The following is a 27,378-nucleotide window of genomic DNA, read 5'->3' as shown; positions in this document are numbered from 1 at the left end:
CCATGCAAACCTTTGTATTTGAGGAGGGGTCTGCAGGGCTAGGGAATTAGGGGAGACAGGAATATGTACATGCAGGCAGGACTGTTAGGAAAAAAGGAGGCACACGGACGATCCAAGTAGTCTGAGAACAGCTTTCCTCTGTAACTATGGGGCTGTCGCACACCCTGTGTGTGCAGGAATATATGCACAGCAGGGGGAAGTCATGGTGGAACATCAGCCTTCCTTTGTTGATTAAATGTGAAATTATTTGGAAATAAAAGGTCAAGAGTTCCCCCTTTTCTTTTTCAAAAAACATGCACTGATTGCATGAAATTGCTTTTAAGGAAAGAAAAGCTCTTGAAACTCATTCTTCTGTCCCATGGACACCCAGTTCTCTCTTTCTGCTGTAGTGCCCTTATTCTCTGAGCGCAAGGTACTCAGATGCGGGTACTCTGAACAGGGGGTGACAAAGAGATTGTCTCCACCTTGCTTCTGCCATTAAAAAATTCACCAGTTTAATCTGGATACACATACATCATAGCAGCCTGTAGGTGGAGACAGCTGTCAACTCTGACAAAAGTGGAAAGAGAACCACAAAAGGAAATATGACCGGTAAATCAGATGGACCTCAGGTGTAGCAGAAGCCTACTCCTCAAAAAGAGCTGGCGTGTTTCCATATGGGAGGAGTGGATGGGTCCTGCAGTGTAGTTATACCTGCACAGTTAAACTATTAGAATTATATGTCTCTCTGTGGACAAACTGGTGTAGAATTTTAGTCTCCAATACGTATAGCTCCTGATACCTACTACATACCTTTAAATAGTCAAGTTTTAACTGATGAATAAATTTAATGAGTACTCTGAAAAATCCTGCAACATTTAATGGAGAATTGGCATGAAAGAGCTCTTTAGAATTACATTTATGTGACTTACAAACATTGCAGTTAATGCTTCCCATAATAAAACCTCTAAGAAAAGAAATTATTTAATTGATTTTTTTTATAGACTGGGTTATTTCATATGTATGATTAATTCTGCAATATGATTTGACCTTACTGAAGAGTTACTTTCCCGATCATGGTTATTGCCTATGCTACATGCAGAGCAGGGAGTTGAAATTGTTGGCTGCTCACAACTCCTCTCCCATTTGTGGCTTGATATTCAGCTTTTTCCATATGTTCCTTTAAAGGAGAAGTTGCTATTGATGTTTAAGGAACATCCTGGTTTCAGACACTCTTAAAGCCTGACCTTCAAAGCAAAGCCTTTCTCAGGGAGCCTTAATCCTCCTGGCATAGAAAGGAAGATACTGATGTAACAAAAGTCTAATTTCCTGCTTGCTCGAAGCAAACTTTGCCTTTCGTAGTCAACAGGATAGATGACTTAGTACTAAGATTTTTTTTCCAACTACTTAAGTACTTGGGCATGCTTGTTTATGTGGGCAAGTGTTTTTTCCAGAACTCTGAAACTTTGCATCTGCATACACAAATACGCATTTAAAATAACCCAGTTAATGCGTGCAAATGCATGTATTTATGACTAATCACTGCTTCCAAGGCTATGTGCCCAAAGGCTGTAGTGGGACTGGTCCAAACGCACAGTGGGTGCATACAAGGGATGTGTCTGCTCTGGTGACTGTGTTCGTCTAAGTTACCAGAAAACTGAGGTGTCCCTGCATACTGCTACATGCAGTGTGGATACAATTGGGCTCTGACCGTTTTCTGCGAAGACATACCCTATCACTTGTCTACTCTCTTTCAAGATCTAAGTCGAGATGGAGAGGTTTCTCTTTTAGAGGGTGCTTTGAAATATCTTGGGGCAAGATTTGGACAGCTCAGAGCTGCATGCAAACCTCATAAAATATCTGAAAGACACAAAAAACCACTTTTGACCATCTTAATCTCTAAATAAATGACAAGTGTTTCAGGAAGGAATAGGCTGACTGTCACTCACTGACATTGGAAGAGAGAAATCTCTTTCTACAGGAAGAGCAGATGGAGCATGTCTGGCATTGCTGTGCACTTGTCTGCCACTCTGTTTACCATATATATTCCTATACCAAGACATATGCAGCTCTGAAAATCAACTCATGAGTTTTGCTTTCTTGATTTCCAGTGTGAAAACAACCTAATTGTCCCTGTTATACTCTTCTAGAAATTCCACATGTCTTTTGCTGGCTTATCCCATAGAATAAAGCTGATGATAGGTGTATGCATACACAGAAGCAAACTTTTGGCTGTCTGGTCCCTAGTTATGGCTTTAGTCAGCAAAGTATTTTGCATTACCACTAAGACATTAAAAAATCACCTTGAAAAAATCATATTCGTAAGGCATTCTGGAAAAACACAGGAAAAATAGCATTGGGGGCGGGAATTAAACCATTTCACTCCCAAAATATGTAATTGTGAATGAAATTGTTATTTGAGTGGTCAATAGAGTAAAGGTGAGAGGGAGACTGGAAAAGTGAAACAAAAGGTACAAAAATACTGCAATTAAAATATGATTTATATTTCTTTCTGAAATGGTTCATTTTTTTCCCCCTCTAGGATGTTCTGACTATTCTTAGTAGAGCATATTTTACAGGTTACATTTTCTTTCTTAAGTACTGAAAGAGCTAAGTGTGAAGAATATCCAGTTTGCAATACCACCTCCAGAAAAAAAAGAAGATAAAAGGTGTGTAAGCCCATGGTCAGGTGTCTGAAATACCAGACAGAAGAACGGTCTCTGACAAAGTCCTGATACATTTCTCATGGTTGCTTTTTTTTTTTTTTTTTTTTGCTTTATATGTTCTTGATTCCAACCTAAGCGGGTATTACGGCATGGGCTACGTGTGGGAGCAAAACCAGACAGGGTGCTGGTGCGGGTTAGAGAGCACAGAGCACATAAGCTGTATTCCAGCAGTTTCCCAACAAGGTCTCCTAAGGGAGCTGGGAAATCTCGCTGGGAGCTTATTAATGTAATAATAATGTAATGTAATTCTTCCTGCTTATGCATGGGCAGCTCCGACCTCTTCTACCTAGTATAAGTATGCATCTAGGATTTCCACTTCTACAGGGGCAATGTCTGTGAGGCAGTGGTCTGCACAGCACTTTAGGATAGAACAGCATAGCATGGTATAACGCCTTTACTTGTTGAGAGGTGGGTAAGATAGTTGGAGGTAATATTTCTTTCAGTGACCAGGTAGGAACCTTTTAACCTGTTCTTTGTATCCCAAAGTTCTGTCTACTTGTCATATATGTTGTTATAATTAGACTAAATAAGTATAACCTAACTCAGTGTATGGGCTTTATGAGGTTCCCAAATTTTCTGTTTGGAGTGTCACACAGTAAGGAATAGTTTACCTCTTAGCTGATTTTTCTGGTGACTGCACTGGTATCACAAGACATGCAATGCATTTACTTCCCAGCCATACTGTTCCTTTTTCTGTTGTCTATATCTGCCACATACAGTATGTATAAAACCTGTCTTACCTTAAAAGCAAAAAAATGATCCGTATATTTCTCACCGAACACAAACTTAGCACCTGTGTCAGAATACTCCAGAAAAGTCTAGGGACAGAAAGCAGAGAAAGTTAGCCATAAGCTCTGTGACAAAAACTAAGCAAATACTGCTAGTTGTCTTGCAGAGATCTGGTGAGGTCCAAGGAGCTTGTGCTCTGCTGTGTATGGGTCCAGGCTTCACTGACTGTGTCTGGCTGAACTGAGGGTCTCTGGTCTGCTCTGCCAAGAGGGCAGGCTGCTTCAGAGTATGTAGATAAACAGCAAGGGCATAGGGCACATTTTCCTGCAGTACCCAACATGATAAAGGCCAAAAGCCATACTAAAAGAAGAATTTATTTTTTAATCCTGATACTATGGTGCATTTCTACACTCCCTCTCATGCAAATACGTGCAACGAAAGATACAATTTAAAATGGAGCTTTAATGGTTGAAGTAATGAGTTTTGAAAGGAGTAGCCAAAAGCTAGTCTAAAAAAATCTTCTGCTTTTTAATTCTGATATGATGGTGCATTTTTACACTCCTGATGCCAACATATGCAATTAATGATAGTTTAAAATGGAGATGTAATAGCTAAAGTAATGAGTTATGACAGCAGTGACCATAAGCCATACGGAGCTAACAAAAGGGGGCACCAGACCCACTTCAGTCGGAGACAAAAGGGGAGGCTGAGAACCTGGTGACAAAACCCAGATGACTCCCACTGCTTGCAGATTAGCAGCCAGACAGACGTCAGACCTGTGCCTTTGCTCCCGCGCAGAGACAGTACATTCTGCACTGTCTTGTTTTAAATGCGCTTAATTATCTGTACTGTGAAGAACAGCTGTGTGAATAGTATCCCTGCGGTGAAAAGTCTGAATGTCCTTCAGTGGGTACTCTCTGATCTACATTTTGGATTTCTCTTATTTATTACGTTACAGTAATGGACTTTTTAAAAAAACTTTGTGACTGCAGACTGCCTGCAGGGGTACGTAAGGATGGATCCTGTCCCCTCTCTAGAGATCCTTTGCTGCTTGCAGCTGTGGATTTTGCCATCTGTAGTTGAATTCATTTTCTTATATGTTGTGAGAACTATGAAATACCCCTGGGGCCAGGACTGTGGCTACTCTGAAGACAAAGGTGGTTCTGCCTTACTAAATCCCAAGGCTTTTCAGCATATCAGGTTAATTGGAAGGATACTTTGGAGTTGGGCCAGGTCTAAGAGTTTCTGTGAGTGCCCTGGCACAATAGCGGTTTTGTGTTTGGAGGGTGCAAGTTTTAATTCCAGCCCAAGGATGGTAAAGCCATTAAGAAACAGAGTCATTCTGGCCATTATTCATCATCCTGTTCCACATGGTCTTGTATTAACTGGACAAAAAAGAAATGAGAAAATTGAATTCAGGAAGTCAATTACCCTTCTGAGAATCCAGTTTTTCTCAAGAGGGGAAAACATCTGGGGGCAAATGGGCCCTTGAACTGCCTGGCTGTTATGTAAGAGTCTCAAGACAGAAAATGAAAAAAAAAAAATTTTTTTTTGCCCAGTAGCTTACCTGAATCTGAATGCCTAGCCAGTTAAATATATCAAACCCCACTTTGGTCCTCAGAATAAGAAGACCAAGAATAAACTGCATTCCTGTTCCTGAAAATACTGGTCTCCAAGCAACCTAGATGGACAGAAAAATAAAAAAACCAAAACAATTGTTATTTAAATAAATAATAATGTACTTCAGATGTTTGTTAAAATAATGTAAGGGGATTGTCGGACTATACTGCAGGATAGGAGCAGCTGCCAAAACAGGTTGTAGGAGACTTGGAGTCTGAATCACCTCTCCTAATTTGAGAGCTCTGCGATGTGCATGTCTCCATCAGAGCTAGCTGCTGAAAGCCTGGCTAGGTAAGTATGGACATGCCCATTTCACCATCACAGACTGCAAGTAATCAAGTAGTAGGAAAAGGAAAGATCTTCCTGTGTTACAGCTTAAGATGAAATAGACATATGAGGGTAGCAGACATTATACTTTTTTTTTTTTTTTAACTGGAATGGAAACATCCAAAAAAAAAAAGTAACTGAGTATGTGGATTCTTCATATGGACTGGGAATAAGGAGATTTTGCTACAGTTGTTTTTGCATGCTTGGGTAATTTCAAGTCTGTTTCTGTTCCCCAGCTTTGATACTTGAGAACTACTGACAGATATTGCAATTCATATGACAGAAAGATAGTTGTAGGAAAAACTGCGACTGCCTGTGAGTAGTCCCTCTTCACTGCACTGCAGATTTCTGCTCTGCTGCCTCAGAAAACATCTTTGTTTTGTGAAAATTGAATCTGATTATTTACAAGACAAAGAGTTGAGATGGCACTCTCTAATTTATTCAGATGATATTTGAATAACACAAGCCAATTAGGTGTAATGAGGACACATGGGAGAACACAAAACATTTGGAGTACATGAGTTTTCACCTCAGTTGGAGACAGCAGCAGTCGCAAAAAATGGGGAGTGGCAAGTCCACTAATCCCTGATGAGGAGACTTTTTCTGTTAAGAAAGTCTAAGCACTGATGCAGGAGTGTTGAAAAAGTGTTGGTGAAATTTTGTGACCTGGACAATGGATTAATATATGACTGATGAAAGTATGTGCTATATGCTAGGCATGCACACAGGGGTAAAAGCTGAGGTGGGAGTTGTGGTAGCTGAAGTAACCCCTTTGTAATATCACAGCACTACAGAGTGGACATCTCAGCTGGAAAATTAAAATAAATGGCATTGACAAGCCTATGGGAGTGGGTTAGTGAAAAGTGAGGACCTCAGCTTGGCTTCAGCTGCTCTATTTGCAGTGGGAATCAAACTTGTGAGGGATTAAGCTACATCAGCAAAGCACGTCTCCAGTTCCATGTGATTTGTGTTGATGTGATGACAGTGTCCTCAAATAAGTGCCTGTGATGTCCTGAGGACTGCAGTGAGCCTCCTGTGAGTGGAAAGCATGGAGCAGGCCTGCCTCAGTTTGCACTGATGTTGCAGGAGCAAATGCATTCCAATCTGCATCAGGGCTGGAACAAAGGATGGGCAGTGACCTCCCAAAATAGTGAGAGCCAGATGCTGGTACAGCCCCACACATGCTTCCCAAGATGTCAGAGCAAAATGACTTTCCTCAGAAATGAAATACATCACTGGGTTTTGGCAAGCCTAAATTTTGACGTTCATGGGTTTTCTGTTACTCTTACTGAACTTGGTGCTAGGTAAAGGAATAGCTTTTGAGACACTGAACAAAAAAACCCCAAAAGATCCAACATGGACTAATACTCACTCTGGTTGGATATTTGGAAAAGGTAAACATCAAGAGAACATACATCACAAGACCACCAAAGGAGATCAGCTGGCGGGATCCCCGTTTTGCTGTGTCAAAGATGAGCCAGCAGATGATAGTTATAATAAGAGCTGCACACAACACCCTAGGAAAAAAGGTGTCAGGCATGACATCCTGAAGACAACCAGATATTCCTTCCCCTTCCCCTCCCCACAACATTTACATCTCTGTCTGTGAATGAACTCTCTGAGCAATGTATTAAGCTGAAAGAGCTGTGTAGCTCTACACAAGCAGGAACCTGCCTTTGCTGATATAACTCTGAAAACAACATCCCTTGGTGGCATCCAGAAGAAATGTCCTCCAACCACATCCCCAAAGTCAGAGTGTGGAGGAACCCAATAAAGCATGAGTGACTCTTGTCTGGGTGTTATTTCTATTAAATGAAGTGTGAGATGATACCCTCCTTTCTCACTCCATTGTCCTTTTCCTTTCCTGTCTTCTATATTGAATCTTTTCTTACCTCTGGGCAAGACAGGCTATGGTTTTCATAAATTGCACTGTGCTGTTTAACTGGTGGGCCCATGAAACACACGCTATTGAGGGGCAAGTTATAAACTGTTTACTTCTTTGTAACCATCTGTAGTCTGTTTAGAAAAATAGCTGTTAATCACAACAATTTTAGCTGTCTCAGAAACAATGACAACAGCCATGTGTTACATTTGTGTTCAGTGTTTCTATGGTCTCCACTATCACAGAACAGTGTTCAGCTTGCATATTGAAGGTAATTAACAACAGCCTGAGAGGCACGAAAATACATCATCCCATTTCCAGAGGGGAAAACTGAACATTGTTCCAGTTCTTTAAAGTTACTTGTGTCTAACAGTTGTTTAGCTTCCACTTTTAGAAGAATTCCATTTTTAGACCTGGATCAAAAATATTGCAGGCCAACTCCACAAAATAGCTTGGCCATTGCAATGCTGAGTAACACTTTCTACACCTGAGAGGCTTTCTGTCTCTTGGAGGAATCTCTGACCTACAGTTAAGCACTTAATCTATGATATGTACAATTTAAGGATTGCAGCCCAGGTAATACAGCACTTACTACCTCTGGCTTGTTCCCTCTGCTCATCAAGGCTCTCCTGTTCTGTTTGCTTCTTCCCCCAAAGAGGCTGCCAGATCGTTTAATGGAGATGCCTGTGTGTGACTGCTCTTTAATGTGGCTCCTGAGCAAAAGGACCACAATATTTATAACATCTTCCTTAGAAATTCCTGCTCCTGTGGCAAAACCATTTCAAAACCTTAAGAATAAGTTGGGACATTTTCCTAAACCCAGAACGACTCCTCCTTAGAGCTCTTTCTCTCTCAGATAGAAAGTGACCTTGCTGAGATAGAAGGCAGCTGGCCATTTTCCTTTTCCTTTTTAATGAGATTTCCTTTGATCTTTTCTTTGGTCTATGAGCCTCCTTTGGCTCCCCATTTTTCCACGAATACTTGGAATAACACCCTGCTCAGGAATACTTGGAAAAACTATCTATCAGATCTAAGTATCTACCATTTATCTACCAGATGAATGCCTACCATCCCAAATAATGTTGTACGATCTTATTATGACACTAAATGTGGCTGCGTGCTTTGATTCCTGAAGGTCAAGTAAAAATTACTATGGGGGTATATGAACAAGTATTGTCTAGATAACATACTTCAGTTTTTAGCAGTTTGCATATGTTAGAGTTAAGGTTTTTACAAATCTTACAGCTCTCTGAACACGTGACAGTGAAGCAGTTTCTGGCTTGCAGAATGAATGCAGAAGACTACAACACACCTGAACTTCTGTGAACATGTTATCTTACAACCACAAACTCATCCTATCTCAATTTAAGGAATTTTTTTAGACTTTCTATCAAGATTTTTGATACTTAGCTACTGTATTGCAATTTTAAAGGTGTACCTGACATCTATAAACTAGAAAATATTGAATTACGCTGTATGTATTCATTGCTCTTATTGCAATTTGTGTGACTGATCATCTATCTCCCTGTGCTTATGGGGGTGTAAGTTGAAATAAAACTATAGGGGTAAATTGACTAATGCTTTGTCCTTCTGCATAAATAGGAAGTAATTAATATTTACCATTTCAGCCAAAACCACTGTTTCTCCAGATACCTTTCTCCAGGAAAAAAGAATGCAGCAATTCTGTCTTCATACTTAGCTATTAAAAAATCCCAGCAGATGAAGAAGATGGCTAGGATAGTGATGATAAAGAGTGGCAAGGCTCTCTGAAAATTCAAGCTGCAGGCTGCAATAACTACTGCCAAGTATGCTGTCGCAGAAACAAGAAGATACATGTCAGTTATGTTGGTCTTTTTAAGAACAGAATCAAATCTTAAATTTAAAGGATGCAGTTAAAGTGAGGCCCGTGTTTATCTTTTTATCTTTATCTGTTTTATCTGTTTATCTTTATCTAGTGTTGTTACTTACAATATGTTCATTGATACGAGAGGTGGCTTTCATTCTGTGAAAGCAGGTTATATGCTTGGCCAAGCCAAGTTCATATCGTATCACTTGGGAAAATTAAACATGTCTACAGAACTGCTTTTGCCTATGTAAAAACGTGAATTAAGAACAATGGGTCTTGTTCCTTCTTTCACAGGAGGATGAGTTTATCCAATAAAATAGAAGAAACACTCAGAAACATTTGCCAATTGCCTGATTTCATGGCCCTCTCAAGTAATTGGGAAGCTTAGAAATAGTTGAACTGATTTGTCATTTGGCAGGTTCATTGCTAAGATGTGCTGGCCAATGAAATATTCAGTTCTTGTAAATAATAATCTGATTTTGTCTATGGCAAATAAGGAAGAAGAACTACTGATTTTTGTAAGGCAAGTTGTTTTTTATGGAATTAATGTATGAAACCCAAACATATCCTTAGAACTCACTCACTTTCTTGAGCCAGGATATGTCTGTTCTATGACAAAGCAAGATGAGCTGATGCTAGGAAGGCAGGATATTCAGCATGCAAGCGGCCCTTTTATAACCACTTTATGGTATGCTGACATATATTTTAGGTCTATGTGCTCTCAGTGTCAAGTAGGAGGATCTCAAAAAGAAACGTGGTGAAGTGGAAGGAGACAAACCAACCTACTGGCTATTTAGGAAAGGGACAAAGAAGAATATCTGAATGACTTTGCAGCACATGCTGACATAAAACACATTTCCTCTAGCAAACATTTGGTGTGGGTATTGAGTGATATGGGTCAGAACAGAAAACTTTTATTTCTAGCCTGCCAACTCAAGTTCAGTCCAAGTTGGTGCCTGACTCTTTTTAATGTTTTTCATGGTTTTGGGCAAGTTCCTAAAACTGTAATTTAACGGGCCTCTTGGAGGGAGCTGGTAATGGAGTAGACACAAAGACTGAATTATCCTTTTATCCCAAATGTAATTGCTTGTCAGAGTTGAAACATGCTGGAGGAGCGGTGTAGCAAGATCTGTGCTTCTGTTAAGTTTGGGAATGAGTGGAGGTTTTGCGATCTGGAGCTTTCTCTGGGATTAAATACATTTTCACCTGCTTTCAAATGCATTCTTATAGACAGTCAAGAGTTTTTATGTCAGATAGAAGACAGGCACAGTCTGTAATCTCATATAGGCAAATAAATAAGGCTTCAGCAGCCCTGGGTGTAATATACTGTACCTGTTATTAAAATTCCATAGATCAGATATTGAATTCTGGTTTTATGTTTCTTGTAAAATTCACAGGTTTTATCATATTTCTTTTCTAAATGCCTAGGAAAATGCAAAAAACAAACAGAAACTTAAGCTGTAGATAAGAAGTAGTATTTTGCACAGGAAGATCAGTTTAAATTGATCAAAATTTCTCAGCTGGAGTATGCTGGAATTGGTAAGAGTTAAATCTGGATCCCAAAGTACCAAAGAAAATTGTACCAACATCTGCAGAGCTTTTGGGGGGACTTCTTTGGTTTGATGTTGGGTAAGTAAAAAAGAAAATCTGGTAGGTATCTAATGGGCCAATCTGTCAACTATCTAACAGGCCGAAGTTAGCAGGCCAGTTCTGCTAGCCTCTGAAGTACAGCTCTTCTGTGAGGAGGTCTGTTAACAGGGTTAGTGCAAACTGGGTAGGTAGTTAAAGATTCAGTGCCCATTACTAGACCCACAAAAATTGTTAATACAGCCAGCCCAGCATTGCTATGTGGAGCAGTAGTGTTGCTATAGTTGTGAAGGCCTAAGGCTGCATTTGTGCATGCAAAGTAACCGATATCCATCCAAAACCTTATTATAGTGTGCATAGATGTTTCTGTATATTTGAAAATTTGGTTGTTAATTACATTAATTTTCATCTAAGACTCATCAGTTCATGGAAGCTAAAATGATTTGTATTTGAATGTCCTATTTTAGTATCTGTTTTTCCAATTATTACATACTTCACTTTTGTTCTTTTCTCATCTCACTAAGTGTAACACAGAGTGATTTCACGAGGGAGGCTGAAATTTAAGGAAATAGCAGTTAAGGGAGTTAATTCAACACAGATTTCCAATGTTAAATATGCTGGTAATGCAGACGTATTTCAGTTACAAAAACTGTAGCTAAATAAACACCCTCATATTGTGCAAGCTGAAAAAGAAATCACAACTAAAGCAGTGCCTCACACCCTACAGTCTATACAGACAACTTTATATTTAGAGATGCTAATTATCCACATTGTACTTGTTTGGAAACTAGATGCAGCTGGAGTCAGATGCACACTGAAGTTCAGCACGAATACCCTTCTTTTCTGCACTAAAAAGAACCAATTAATTTGAAAGAAAATGGAAAGAAACAAGGAATATTAACTTAATTCATATCACACTCAGAACAGCAGAGCAGGAACATACTCTTTCACCAGTACAAAGAGTAACAGGGTCCCTCAGAAATCTTGATTGCTTTTGATATTTCAGGTTTACTTCTGGGAATTCCTGTTGCCTCACAAATCACAGCTCTTTTTTTCACTTGTAAGAACATTAGGTTATCTACCCAATCTCAGCAGACAGATACAGGAAAAGAAAGAAAAGGAGAAATGAGAGACAGATGCATGAATAAGCCAGTTACTTTATCAAATTTATGGTTCATCCGTCAGCCAAAAAAAGGAAAAAATATTATCTACTATCTGTTACTGCTACTTATGAGTCCTTTGGGATTTAAAATTGTTATTTTAAGATTACAATTCCTTGTAATCTCTTCTTTGCTCTAACATCTCTCTCTCCCTTGTTATTTTATTAATTTAGGTGATTATCACTTTGGTACTAAGATATCTTAAATGTTTAGGCATATATGGCATAAATATGCAGCTCTGTTCTGCAAGGTGGCAGAAAAAACATCTTCCTTATGAAAACTGGTTAATTTACTAAGGAAACATATTTTCTAAAAGCTGATCCTATATGCTTAAAGTACAGCACGTTGCTGATGGCTTTTACTTAACCAAAGATGATGAAAAAGCAGATATCACTTAAGCACATTTAAAGGAGAACTTGAATGTGAAACATTTTATATGCCAAAACTATTCTTGCTTGCATTTTGCAACTCACAAATCCTTTTTCTGGTCTGCATGTACTCTGTAAGTGAATGTTAACATCTTGCACATGTAGTGAATCCTTGTTATCAACAGACTGATCTTTCAAACGGGTTGTGTCTCAGACCACAGGCTCTTCAGTACCATCTGTCCAAAGAAATCGATGGCACATCTGAAATTGAGGCAGGTGTTGTGAATGCCCCTTGTGAGCAGATACAAGGAAGATATTAAATCACATTAATGCCTGCTTTTAGGAGCTAATTTACAAAAAATAACTTGGTAGAGATACCATTGTCCTTGTCAGGTGCTCAACATAAAAATAAACCTAGACAAAGTACAAAACCAAGTACAAAACCACAGAGCACACAACAAGCCGTAGCCTGAATGTAATCAGAACAGACCAAAGTGCTCTCCAGCTTCCAGCTTATGAGGAGCTTTCACAGCTCCGGGCAATGGAAGAACCAGGGGACCTCGGGAACAGTAAGCCCTGTGAATCAAACCTTATTTATCCCTCGGCTCTCCATGGGAGTAAAAATGAACAAGAATGAATAAAAAACATACAGGCTTCATCTCTGCCCCAACTCTGCAGAGATGCCTCTTGTCGAGAGACTCCTGTGGGCCCAGGTTTGAGGGGGAGAGAACCTTGCTAACCTTGTACAGCCATTTGCGTGCCAACACTTCCCTGTGCTCAATTCTGGAGAGACGTTGGATACCTGCTACTGGAGAGGCTTGTCAAACTTGGATGTTGGATCTATCAAATCTCAGCTTTTGTTTTTGCTAGACAAGACCCTAAATGTTTTAAACAAGAAAGTGTTTCATGTTATGTACTGCTAAAGGAATGACAAATCTCCAAAGAACAGAGAGGAGAAATGAGAGAATACTTAAGTGACTTCTAAATACTTTTACTAGATTTTTGAACCAGTATTTTAGTATGATGGCATCAGTAAACCTGATCATATTAACAAGTCTTTAAATTATCTATGTTCAACTCAAAAGCATAACTAAAATCTTCACAACTGCTTCTGTATATAAGCGTATCATTTGTAGGCATGAGACTTTTCCACTCAATTTGAGTGAGACAAACTCCTATTTGAGATATCCAGTAAGTGAGTTGCTAGAATCTGCTGAGAGAAAGACAGGTTCAAAGCTGAAATGGTGTACTGTATAACAGAATGCAGTCATAGAAATCAGGACAGTATTTCTTCTGTATCTGTTAAGGTTTATATGAAGATTCAATATGACTGAAAAATACTAAGACATTAAAATATAATTTTAAGTATTGTATCTTAATTTTTTTAATGTCATACAGGGTTTGTAGTTTTCACCAAAAAACCTAATCCTCAAGTAAAATGTAGATGTGTGATCACTTGGCACCAGTGCTAACGAAGTGTGAAAATTCTGCTCCATCAAAATGTTTTTTTTTACAGCTATTCTATTCTTATTTTACACTGGGGTAAATAGCTATGCGAACTGAAGGACAATAGTGAATCTTTAACTTCCTAAAAGAGATCACTGTTTAAGACCTCTCTTTAAAAAAGGCTGTTACGGAAATATTGGGAAAGTACTTAATTTACAAAACGAAAAAATACTGCTCTTTTAATTTGCAAGGCTTTAGAAGGGTAGTTGCACGATCACACGTGTCAGTTGAAAGGTATAATAATTTTAAATACAATGTGTTTCTGTATTACACAAATTGCTAGGCAGTAGAAAGGTCTGTGTAGCATAGGGATATGGCAGTGAAATTTAGAGCTGTTCCTCCAGAAGCAGAAACACTGACAGCTTATTGCTTAGGCAAGGCTGAAGTGCATGGAAAACTTACTCATCCAAAAGACATTACCCTTTCAGGCGTGGCTGTTCATCATCTACTGAGTCATGTTTGTTTTCATGCAGATCACTCTCAATATTGATGTATTCATCCTCCTGGAAAACAGATCGGTGCCGAGGCTGTGAGAGAGGTGCATGCTTGTTAAGTAAGGTGCGAAAAAACAGATCCCTGCTGGCAGATGGCTGAAGCAGTCTCAAGACTTTCCTGTCTGTACTGAATGCACAGCTCCAACTCTCCTGTCTGCCACCAGTGCTGCGATCAGTATCAGACAAACCCAGTGGTTAGACCGTGGCTGTGAACTTTCCCAAGCCATCCACACCATTTTGAAAGGGGAAATAAAGGGGAACAAAAGTACCAGTGTTACTCAGGGCTGAAGAGGGCCCCATACAGAGTACCACTGCATACACGCCGGAAAGTGAGAGCTGCAGCAGGGATGGTAAAGCTGCTAATTAGCCAGCTTGCCCAGCACCTCCTGCTGACAACCCCGTTTTTGTTGCTTCTCTCTTTGCAGAGCTGTAATATGGTGGAAATTTTATGCATGGAGAATGGTTAAATTGGGGAGGGGCTTATTGTTTTAAAAATTTAACTAAGCCAATAAATTTATTCTTAAGAAAAGCTGCTGAGAAAAAGTAACAGGTAACAATCCTTTAAAGAGAGCTAGCATCCATGGGCTTTGTAACAGAGACTTGAAATTTGCCCAGATAGCACATTTTCATCAGGAACACACCTTTTTGCTACCTGAATCCACATAAGCTTGGCTGCATTAAAGATTTTGAACCACCACAGTCTGACCTCCACCATGCCTGAGGACTGTCCTTGAGGCGGCTGGGAGCGGCACAGCCCCCCGAAGCTGCTGGGTGTACCCGTGGGGGTTGCCGTGCCCACCCCGCGTTACTTCCCCCGGCCCGGTCCGGAGGGGCAGAGGGGAAGTGCCTGTCCCATGGGTACCTACCTCCATGCTCATGGCGGGGCCTGCAGAGGGGCCAGCGACCCGGGGCAGGCAACAGTTGGGTTCAAAGGCAGCACAGGTGGCCCTCACGCCGCGCTCGCCCCTCCTCGTTTGAAGGCCGTGCCAGGGCGGCGTGGCTGGTCGCCTGCCCTTGGGGGTCCGGCCAGGACCACGGTGAAGGTAGTGTTTTCTTGAGCTGGTGGCCGTGTCCTCCTCTCTCGAGAGGAGCTGGCCCGCTGTGCCCAGCCACTTGGAGCGGTGGCAGGCTGCAGGTGAATTTACCTTTTTTTTTTGTCTCACTATTATTTGTGCTAGCGGCGTTCCCCAAACTGCTGTGTGAAGCAAGGCCCACCGCAGACCTTGGCCTGGCCCCTGCCTTCTGTCTGGCTTTCCTGCTGCAGGCGCTGCCGAAAGTTCTGGAAGCCTGCAGTCAGTTCCTAGTGAGAGGCTTGAACCAGCCCAAAGGCAAAATGAACACGCGGCCGGCAATTAGAACGGTGTGGCAGAGCACGTATGTAGAAGCTGCTATTCATTCCCCTAGGAGAAGGCTCAGCGTGACACGGACAGGAGTCTCTCAGTCCTCTTGATTGCAGTTGTCGGAGGGGGGTGGTGATGGGAGTCGTGTGGCTCTGTGGAGCTGCACTGTAACTTACGGCCACATTTTTGCGAAACTAAATTTCTTTCTCCCTTTTGGCCTTGACTATGAAATAAAGCAAACCTGAAAAATACAGATGCTGCCACCTACCAAGTTGCTATTATTTTTGGTAACTGGGAGCACTCTTAGTGGCTGTAGGAGGTGGGCTTCTCACCTGAGGACGCTGAGTGCTGATAGTATTGAAACACCACTTATTCCTGGGCTTAAATTTGGGGAATATTGCATGACAGTGCTTCTCACAGATTTTTGAACCTACGTTACAAATCAGCAGAGTCCAGCCCTTTGGGTCGAAGAGCCATACTTTCACATTTGCAGGTGGCTGCCCTCCCCGTGGCACCGTGTCCTCTCTCCTGGTCACAGCTCGAAGCCCATGTCCCACACCTCCTGTCTCCATCCCTACCACCAGCCCCAGTGCCTCTACTTCATGTGCTGCTCAGGCCAGACCGTGCTCCCCCATCGCTTTCCGCCATGCCACAGCATCCTCCCCGGGCCAGGAGCTCACCTGGATCACCTACAGCCTGGGCTCTGCCTCTTTGAATTTCTGAAATATACTGTTTGTCTTGAGAATATAACCTATTTTTTCTTTTGAGTATTTCAATACAAAAAGCATCAATCCACATCTTTTCACATTGTCTACAATGTATTTAAATACGCTCAGAGCATTGTTATGTCGCTATTTTATTGTCACAAATGCTTTCCTACATCTTCATTAAAAGGAATTAAGAAAATCTAAAATCAAAGATCACTTTGTGTCTAACTCTGTGCAGATACACAAGGAAAAGGGAGAATGGATCCAAACCCCTTTTCTTCTTTTTTCATGGCCAAACGTGATATCAGACCTGGCTCTTGGGGAGTGTTGGCCCTTGCTGAGGCTAACCCAAGGGCTGCGTGGAACACGTGGACTTCTGCCAGCAGGGGCACAGCAAAGTCCGTACTCTGCAGAGCCTCAAAATAAACTCTTCTGCCTCAGTCATGGTGTGCCTGCGCAAGTATTGGTGTGGGTATATGCATCTCTACTACAGTTGCACATAGTGGCTGAACGCTTTCAGCTGAACCTTTTCAGTGGGAAACTGGTTTCTTTGATTAAAATCAAGCTTTCATTGACCGCCACTACTTCTCTCCATTTTTCAACAGTTTCAATCAGTTCTGAATGTCCTTTTATTCTTTTTGTTTTGACATTTTCCTTTTTGCTGGCTTTTTTGAAGAGGAAGGTATAGGCACTGTCTACCATCTTCCTCTCCCAGGATCTCAGATCCCGGTCTAGTTCCCAGCAGTGCATATCAGAACAGTCCAAGTGATCCTTTCCATCACTGTAAATCTGGAATCACTTCACCTTTGAGAGCAGAGGCATTTCTTCAGCAGCATGCTTTTGCTGCCTCTGATCATATCCAAAAACCATTGGAAGATAGAAAATAATATCCACAGCATCAGGAAACCTCTATTTCTTACGTGCTGCTTCAGGTACCGCCACCAAACTTGGCAAATAGATATGCCTACATCACAGGAAAGTACTAGAAGTTTTTAATGGAACTTTTAGAGTAGCAGATTATTTCTGAAGTGTGGATGTGAAAGTATTAACACATGACACTAGTAAAATATCTGTGGTTTTTTTTAACCTGACTCTCATGCCTTCATAGTGAGCTACTCACTGTGTGGGCTTAAACAAACACACATTCAAAAGAAGTCAAAATGGGTGTGTTTATTATGAAGTCATCTGTATTGTACCCTCCTCTTCTTTCTCTGGTCAGTTGTATGTCAGAGCTGTTGCCTCCAGTTCGTGTTTGTCTGAAATCTCCCCTATTTTGGATGAGTAGGTATTTAATAATATGTATGCCTTGTCTGACTGAAAGATTAGATCACTAAACTAAATGTTTCCAGCTTCTCTTTTTCCAGCTTCTCAGGAGAAAATGTTTCTGTATCAACTCCTCATCCATAGCATTCCCTCTGATCACCATTTCTGATGCCTCTTTTTTATCTTGTATGAAGCCATTATGACATTAGAAAACATTTTTCTGAATCCTACATGTCCTGTCAATTTTCTGTGTTTTTTCCTTAATGTATTTCTGAGAACAGAACTCACTTCCCTGTCAGTTTATGAATTTTAAATCAAATTCAGGTTTTGTTAAAATATCTGTCTTGGATGTATTATCACAGCCAATTACTGACACTGAATTTGATGTTTATGAATTTACATAATGTTATTCAAAAGAAAAAAAAGAAAAAAGCATACCTCATTAGTATGTACAATTTTCTTATTTTGTGAATTCTTGATTCTCTGTGAATTGTCTCTGAGATCTTTCAGATTTATAGCATCCACACCTTCACTGTCGTTCTGCAGCACAAGAAGATCAGAAATTGTACCGGTTCAAATTGAAAGTTGAAAGCCTTTCTCATGTGTGGTAAGAACTGATTTATACTCTGATGCCTACGCTTCCATGTCTGTCTTTACTAGTACAGGGAGCCCGAAACTCAGTGTGTAGAGTTTGGGTGTTCAAGTCTCTGCAGTATTACACAAAGCTGCGTCGGTCATGGATGGTGCTTGACTAATGTGAATCTGCTGTTTTCTTGACCCAACTCACATGTCCTCTCAGTGCTGCCCTTCACCTCAGGACTGGTTCAATAAGTTTACAAAGATCCAGCCCTTCTCCCCGCCATGGGCAAAACAGTCTATTTGGGCCGTTAGTTAGTACTTGTTAGTACCTTTGCTCTGGTATATATGCCCCTCATGCATTTGCAGTAAATGCATTTTTTTTAAAAATACCGTACTTCTATTGCTCTTGGAATAAAACACTCAGAGTATCTTTAAAGACAGCCGTTAGCTTTACTACATTGCTACTCTTTTATCAGGGTGTACTAAGAGTTGAAGACAGCCATAACCAGCTCCACTATTTCTACTTTTTTTTTTTATTCTGAAGCTGAGTTTTCTTGTTTCTTAATGTTTTGAAGGGTACATTATTTCTTTTTAATGATCCTTGAAGGGCTGGTTCTTATTTTGGTTTCGTAAGAAAGCTGCTTAAACAAAATGTCGGGTAACTTATATCGGCAATTGATATAAATGTTTTATATTTCGGGGGTTTCTTATGGCAACAGTTACGGTATGGTCATTTCACTGTGTTTTATTGCACGAAGTATCTCATTATTTACATGGTAATAAAACCAGTAAATTAGTATCTACATTTAACCTTCTAAGCAAAGGATTATTTCCAAATGAACAATACAAAATAAGCTTAATCATAGTAAATTATGATAAAGGCAGGAATAAGCAATACTACTAGACATAAATTAAATTTTGCCTTTCAGCAGAAACATGACCTTAGAAGCAACCAGAACACTTTTCAGTAATGTATTTTCCTTAAAGACACTCTGCCTCTAAACTTCACAAAAATAAAAGTGCTTCTGGAACCTTGTGTGTCTGGGGGAAGAGGAGGGAGTTGCAAGGGGCTGCTGATTCACCTGCTGTGGCCCTGATAAACCAGATGCCAATATATCAGTTCCCTTCCTTCTACGAGAAGAGTATCTTTGCATTCCCTTAAGAGGGAGGTATTTCTTTGTCAAAAAGCACCTCTGTTACTCGTTTGCTTGCTAACCATGCTGTCTTAGGAGTTTGCCATAGCTGCCCCCGCAGTCGACAATGAGAGCCTCTACAGAACACTCCATACAGTGCCAAAAAAAATTATTACAGGAAGCAGTGCTTAACTGTAGCACTGAGATATAATACATTAAAAATACTATACAGGACAGCATAGTGAAGTTGACGTGGTACAGTTCGGTAATTGACACACACACATGCCTGAAGATAGTCTCCCTGAAGATTTCTATACTTGTTGCTGAATAAAAAAAGCAGAGATTTCTTAGGACTTTTGCCAGCGAACATGTGAAAAACAGTACGCATGTGAGTTGCTGTCTACAAGCAACAGAAGTACAGAATAATTTGCATTGGAAGAAACCTCTAGAAGACACTTTGTCCAGCCCACTGCTCAGCTGCAATAATTACATAAGAGTTTCATTTATAGACTAATTAAAATATATGAATGTAAGAGTAATGTAACAAAAAACTACTAAGAGCATCACATGATTGCTGGAACTCCAAATAACCTACACTGCAGAATGATAGATTTGTGTTATTTTCTACAAGCATAAAGAGCACTCATTTCAACTGATCATATCACATTTCTGGCACATTCCAAATTCAGTAGAACTGGTTAATTACTATGGATAACAAGTTTACTTCAGTAAGAGACTACTTCTGTTGACTAAAACAATCTTTGAATAAGTGCCATGAAGCTGGGTAATTTTCTTATATTTCATAGCTGATTTTTCAAGTACAATCTCTTCATCCTCCCCTTTAAACAATTTTTTTATTTTGTTTGGTGAAAAAGCATGTTATTTAACCTTTCCCCTTGAAGAAAAAGAATTCTTTTAAATTTCTCATAAGAATAGCAATATTCAAGTGACAAATAAAACTGCCTATTCCTTTTTCCTGTTTGCTTAGAGTCTTTCTGAGTTTGCTGAAGGAACTTCTGACCAAAATGTCAATCTGTCTGTGCTTATCACCTGCTGTTGCAGATTGCTACCTGAGTACCCAGCACGGAGCAGAAAAGCTTCCACCTCATTTGCTCAGTATACTTTTCCACCTCCCTGGAAACGTCTGCAGAACAAAACATTGCAGCAGAAAATGGGAGTTCAAACCAGATCCAACAATATGCCAAGTCACTTCTGAACCTACTCAATCTGTAGTCACATAGGGAAGCAGGAAGTTAAAACCAAATTAGAGAAGCTTGGATGGGAAAATTCTCTTCTCTTTAGGCCAAACTTGAAGGATTACAGAATTGATCTATCTACTTTGTATGTTGACAATAGGAAAAGTGTTACGCAGTTACACTTCTGCTTTCACACTGCTGTACTTTTACTGATTAGAATTTCCTGCTTATAAAATACTTGATGAAACGTCAAGGGCGTGGAGCTATCTACTTGTAAGTGAAGTGCTTTTTCAATGTTTGTTTAGTTAATTTGCCAAGTCTTTTTGCATAACCACATTCTTTGACCTTCCCTCCTATCTTCTCCCTGACCTTCGAGGGAGGATTGGTTTTGTGAAGAGCAGAAGAGTGCTTCTATCAGTGGTGCTTTTAACGACAGCACACACACTAGAGTAGATGGTTTTCAGCCCCTGCCAGTTAGTGATGAAAACAGATTTGCTATCAGAACATCCAGGCAACCGTTTATGGTTTTAGGGCGGGTCACTACATTAGCTTTGGAGATTAGAATCAGAGTACTTAAGGAACTCAGTGGAAAACAGATGCTTTGAAAGCAAATGTTTTAAGCTACTGTGTTGGATTTCATTGGATTTTGGATTGCATTCAGTCAGCTGAAACCAAGCCATCTGATTTACAGTTCAAAATTTTGCTATTCTTTTAATATTCACCATTCATCTAAGTTCTTCCCCATGTACTACCTTTTGCTAGCCAGAGTATCATGATTCTGAAGGAGTTAAAATACATTTTAAATATTAAGTAAGATTTTTTTTGATCAATAATCAGAACATTCATAAATTCCTGTCAAATGATAAAATTCAGTGTACAGGGCAGGAGGGATGAATGTTCATTATCTATGTGTTAAACTATAGTAAATGAGCTGTAGAGACAGCAGATAAGAAACATGTACTGCCAGATTTAAATTCAGCTGGCTAAATCTTCATGAGGTTTTTGAAATGGGTTGTAAATTAGGCTCACCCACTTCTGAGTACATTAGTGTTTTCTTTAAAAGCTTAAGTTGTCAGTCTCGAGTAGGATAGTTGGATAGTATCCTGAAATGCAGGCTAAACAAGTTAAAATGATAGACTGGCACAAGCTGGCAACAGAAAAAGAAATAGGAAATCAGTTTGCTCTCAGAGCAAGTAAAATGCATGAGAGGCAGAAAGCAAAATCCAGAAAAACCGAAACAGGAAAAAAGATCTGCACATTCCTGAGAAGATAACAAGGTGCACATGACGCCTGCAATTATGGCATTCAAAACATCTGTTGATGGCAAGCAGGAACACAATGAGGATGACAGGGACAAGAATCCTAAAAATGGCTTTCGCAAGGAATATTCACTTAGCCTGAGAAGAAAATAGACTAAAAGTATAACTAACTTTCACTATTTCCTGTAAGAGACAGGGTAGTATGTCACAGTTAAGATTTTATTTTAAAACAAGCATGGCTTTGGAAAGCAAGTTTTGAAAATGTGGAAAAGGACTGCATAATTTCATGGCTGGATCTGATGGAGGTGTGCAGTGCAATGCCTTCATAATTTCAAGGGAAATTACAACAACAATGCCCATAAAATGTAAATTCTTAATAGTGCCTATAGTATCAATTAACTAACCAGACAAGAGTGTCTAGGAAGCTATGGAGAATGGTGATAAACACAGAAATAAATAGTGTATTTTGAGGTATGTTATGAGCCTGTTTGAATGGAGTAAGAAAGCTGCATGTTACGGCAGTACCAATGTCCTTATGTAGCATGAGTATAAGGCAGAATTTTAAAGGAGATCCTTCCTCAAATCAACTTCTTAAGAGCGCAGTGTGCTCTGCTACAGAAAAAGGTACTGACTGCTTAATGTATCATAACACTGACAATAGGAAGCCAGTGAAAAACAAATATTTATTAGCTGTTATCTTCCCTTTGCCTTGTATTTATTTTACGTCTACCTCTGAATTCCTTTTAAAAGTCAAGGAGTTTTTTGGTCCCACCTACCATTCCTTTTGTGAGCCAGGTCTTATAATTCCTTGAGGTATAAGTGTGACTTCTTGTTTAATGTCATCATTAGCAGAGATCTGAATCATCAGAACTGATTAGGTAAAACCTTTGCTTCTTAAATGAGGGCTAAATACAAGCTAGGAAAATCCAATCTCAGTTTTAGGGTTACTGTTAGTGTTGCAGGATTTCTGAGCAGGAAATTCTGTGAGCAATGGTAGCGATCCTCCAGCGGGTGCCATCAGAGAGAACTTAACTGAACCACATTGAATGCAAGAGACACAGTAGTGTTTCTATACATTGTGTATGACATTATTGTAGCTATAGATACAGAATGTATTACATTGGCATGTAGACACTTAACATGGACAACCTTTTGAATAGCGATGAGACTATGAGGATAATGATTTAAGTTCCTTAAATTGCATGACATATTTAAGGGGGAAAAAATATTAAAAACCTGAATGTCTCGGTATAAACTGTGTGGCAATCTGTTGATTCTAGCTGTGAGGTAGCACCCAAAGCAGGTAACTTTAGCATGTAGGTCTTAACAATTCCATTGTGGTTTTGTTAAGGTTACGTTGCACTGAAGGGTAGGAGCATGCTTGGGAAGACTGGCAGTGTAGGTAAAGCTGTGTGTCTTTTTAAAACCAGTACAAGAAATTTACTCATTTTAATACATCCAAATGGCTTTTAGTAACTGAGATGTTCCTAATATCAAAGAGAGAGAGAGAACGAGAGATACAGTGGAGCTGGACATTTGGGTTTTGTTGTCTGTTTCCTTTTGACACCGTTTTGAGCTGTTAATGAAGTAAAAAGTTGCATCTGGGTCTCCCAGGTACTGGCATTTTCACAAGGCAATAACGCAGGACCTGCAGTTTTTGACGCTATGCCTATAAACCGTTCAAGTGGAATCTGCATAGTGTACAAAAGAAATAGGTGATATTTTGCAGGATCGTGCATTTTTTTGAATGTAATTGATGGTGTTAATAGAACTTTACGCTACATGGATGCACGCCCTCTCTGAAAGTTAACATTGGTAAACTGATTTCTGAGGGTCTACTACCGTACAGTTGAAAAAGTTTTATTTTTCTGTGATGCAGTGAAAATCCTAATGTAGTACAGAAGTGCATGTTTAAATATCAACAGCCAATGCGAAATTGAGAAGAGCTCAAATAGTTATCCCTCTTTGACCATTTGTATGACTAGTCGAAAGGCAGATTACTCTATATTACATCATCTTCAGCCCGTTAGAGTCCCTCCACAACAGAAAGCACAATGCCCTTCATTCTTGATATAATAAAGCTCTGATATGATCCTTCATCCATCACTTGCTAGCCTTGAGCTGCTTTGTATTACATTGAGAGCTGTTTTCCCAACTTATTTACTTTATGAAACAAACTACCTAACCTCAGTTTACTTTGTCCCTGTCTTATTTTTCTATCCCTTTGTGTGTTAATCATCAAATGGGTCAGGTACATCTGAAGGTACTTATGGAGTACAATCCCACACTGATACTTAAAATGGCTTAGATTAATGCCTTTCCAGAACACTTTTATGTTTCGTCATTTAGGGAAAGATACTCATTGCTTAATACTAGAAGACACTACATCTTGGAGGTAGAAATCATTCACTCTTTGTGCAAGAAAAGCTGAAATATAAGAAAATAGGAAAAAATTATGAGATTGTTTTCTTCTCAGTGGCTTCTACTGCAAAGTGATTGATTTTTCTATATGCAGAAGTTTACCTATTTCCTTCTGTGCCTTATTTTCTTTAGGGAGTGACTTATACATTGAGTCAGAGATATACAGTATAAATGTAAATGTGAATACCTTCTGATGTTCCAGGAAAAAAAAGGTAACCAGAAAACCTGACTCAGGCCCCAGGTTTCATTGCTGGACGGTCTCCGTAATTTGACATTTGAATTATTTAAATCAGAAAGGATTTGCAGGCTCTTGCAAACCTCTGCAATGGACAGGAAAGGAAGCACCTGGGTTCCCTGCACATTGCCCAGGTGAGCTAGCTGCGTAAGGCAGAGTATTATCCTGAGTCACTGTACTGTTCTCCACAGAGACTGCTGAGGAAAGAGGCGATTTTCAGCTTAGGTCGTTCAAGAGCATTCAGCACCGAGCTTCTGCAGCTAGGGAGGGACTTCTCTCTTCCATGGGTTTGTAGGCACCGACTTTGGAAGCTGACCACACTATCTTAGGCATGCATTTTATGTGAAAATGCAGCCAGGATGAAGCTGTCTCTTATCTCATTCACTTGAACTGAGGGAGGCCCAAGTTCAAATTGCTTGTCTATCTGCTCTGAAGCACAGATGTGTGGAGGGTGCTCTGATTACCCAGGAGAATGCCCTAACCATTGGGCTATCACGTTTTAAGAGAGTTATCTCTCTGTCTTCTCTTGAAGCTATCCCACTTAGCGTGAATTATTAACTATTAACTGGAGTAGGGACTTGACCCTAACTCCCTTACATTCCACAAATATTCCCTGACCGGCAGACTATCAAATCAATCTATTGCTTGTCTGTCTCTATAGCCCAATGAATAAATATGCAGAGTGGCTGGATGTCACTGCTGTTACATAATATTGGACATGCTTGGCTTCTACAAAGACCTTTCTGTGCTATTTGAATAGTGTCGGCTGATATTCACACCCACTATCGCTGCCCTTCCTCCTAGCTGAGCTCAAGGGCAGCATAAGGATCAGAAGCTGCAGAGGAAAGGAAGGGGTACTTTGCTAACACAGCACTCCTTAGAGCCACTGTCTCTCCCCGACCTGTTCTACCTTCAGTAAGAGGTACAGTGAACTGGTCTGGCTGTGGGTTCGCAAATTTCTCTTTGTCCCTGCTCTAATTCCTATGAAAGCACAGGGATGCTGGGCACTGAGAAAAAATATCTAACTGGTCAGCAGTTTTTTTGGTGCTTCCGCTTTTGAAATCTGCATTTTTTAAATGGCCGTTAACATTATTTTATGTGCATAATATGCAGAACCTTCTGGGTTGGCTCCTTACCTCTTCTCTGTGCTCTTCTTGGGAGCAGAACAAGACAATTGCACTTATTTTATGCATGGGAGAAAGAAGATATGCCCCTCTGTGACTACACAATTATTTTTCTCATATTGTTAATATACATTGCTGCATAATGTCTGCTGCATAATGATGACCTCCTCTTCAACAGAACTGTGAATTACTTATCCTCAGGAAAAAGCAGCAACTGATACAGCAGATGGGAGAGGTGGATGAGATAGTTGTGATATCCATCAGCCTGTGAAATATTACTGAGCCAGGAGACTTTTCACAGATACCAGTATACCAGGCGGCAGATGAAGGTGATAAGCATAGCCTACTTCTGAATGCGTCGATTGTGCTCCAGCTTTTTATACAAGAGCCTTGTACTTTGGCAGGGTATCAGTGCAAAGCATGTGGAGTATTGTAAAATAACTGCAGGCAGAGAACAGAAATTGCTTTTTCTTTGTTCAGGGACTGAAGTAAGCATTGTTCATTGTTTTTAAGTCCCTCCTCTTCCTCACAAAACAAAAGAAACCACACTTACCTGGAAGGCCAAATTGTGCACTCCTGAGGGATCACGGGCGGTCTCCTTCAGATCCATGTGCCTAGCATGGGCAGGAGAGTTTTGGCTGAATGTTGAAAGCTACGTGCAGCACAGGGCAACAGCAGCCAGCACCTGGTTAATCCATCCACAGGGTCGGGGAGTATCACCTGAAGTCTAGTTAGCTGGAGGCACGCTCAGGTTGCTCTTGCTCACTCATAGCTCCACCTTCTGGCTCCCCTGGCACAGCCCCTTTTGGCCAGCGTGGGAAACGGTATTCACTGTTTCTTGAGCAAGAAGGGAGGATTCCTGTGGGCCCAAGAGGCCGACATATCTCTGGGTGATCCCAAAGGCAAATGTGTGTACTTATATGACTTCTGGCTTTCCTCACTTGCTTGGGGGAAAATCTTCCCCACCCAAATCTTTGAGAGGTCAACACAGTTTTTGTCTTTTTTACAGCTATTCTCAAGTCACTGTTTCTGCAATGTTATCGTGGCTCTATTTTCATAGTGATTAGGGACTTCATCTAGCAAGAGAAAACAAGGGAAGATGAGCAAGTCCCAAACCTCCAACAAATACCGGTTATGCATTTGGGTGGTATGCCAAATCTTATGGCACGGGGTCATTTGCTTATCTGTCCTCAGATTACTCACCTTTAACTGACAAATTTTCTTTTGATAAATACTTTTCAGGCTTGCTATTTACAGTCTGGCAGAGTTATATTCTTAGAACTGTGTCTCTTACCTATGTTTTTGTTGCCTATGGACTTTGTATTTACAGCTTGTTCTGTGTAAGTTCACCGAAAATAATAGCACTATAGTGCTAATCCTGTCCTGTCAGACAGGATTTGAATGAATATAATTTTTGTCTTTAAGGACAACAAAAATGAGGGAGTGTTCTGTTTCTTTGAAATACAGCAATGTATATTTATGTACTCATTAGGTGCCTAAATTCGTAACTTTCTACACGGGGATTGAAAATGTAATGAGTTTTGCCTCATACTGTGAAAAACCAAAAAATGATGTCCTGTTTTAGGAATAAAGACAGAATGGACTAGCATGACTGAATATATTCTTGGAAATAAAGAAAAATAAGATGATACATCTTTCCAACTATGTTTTAATTATATTATAAATCATACAGTTGCAAAATACGCTCTCTGAATCTCGTAAATATTGCTTAAAAAGGAGGACTAGTTGTTTTTTCTTTTTTTCAGTAAGAAGCACATGACTTTTAATGATATATTCTGGTTTTCAGTGTTCAGAATCTTTTTGGATGCCCCAGGTTTTGAAATCAACACATTTGTTGCTATTTGCATTTGCCCTGTGAGTAGAGCAATTTCTGTGA

General features: G+C 40.1%; 1 protein-coding gene across 1 annotated transcript in view; it reads right to left on the bottom strand.

The window, feature by feature from the left end:
* Nucleotides 1–26,091, bottom strand: part of SLC28A3 (solute carrier family 28 member 3) — a 44,130-nt gene extending 18,039 nt beyond the window's left edge. Inside the window, exons 1-8 of the mRNA XM_075136817.1 lie at nt 26,035–26,091; nt 17,973–18,074; nt 14,151–14,233; nt 10,442–10,533; nt 8,884–9,073; nt 6,754–6,898; nt 5,002–5,115; nt 3,446–3,523 (exon numbers count right to left, since the gene is read on the bottom strand). Of these exons, the coding sequence (XP_074992918.1) occupies nt 3,446–3,523; nt 5,002–5,115; nt 6,754–6,898; nt 8,884–9,073; nt 10,442–10,533; nt 14,151–14,233; nt 17,973–18,074; nt 26,035–26,091 (861 nt within the window). The remainder of the gene's footprint in view (nt 1–3,445; nt 3,524–5,001; nt 5,116–6,753; nt 6,899–8,883; nt 9,074–10,441; nt 10,534–14,150; nt 14,234–17,972; nt 18,075–26,034) is intronic.
* Nucleotides 26,092–27,378: the final 1,287 nt, after the last annotated feature.

Source organism: Calonectris borealis, chromosome Z (genome assembly GCF_964195595.1).
Source record: "Calonectris borealis chromosome Z, bCalBor7.hap1.2, whole genome shotgun sequence".
Classification (NCBI taxonomy): domain Eukaryota; kingdom Metazoa; phylum Chordata; class Aves; order Procellariiformes; family Procellariidae; genus Calonectris; species Calonectris borealis.
This window is presented reverse-complemented; position numbering and strand designations above follow the sequence as displayed.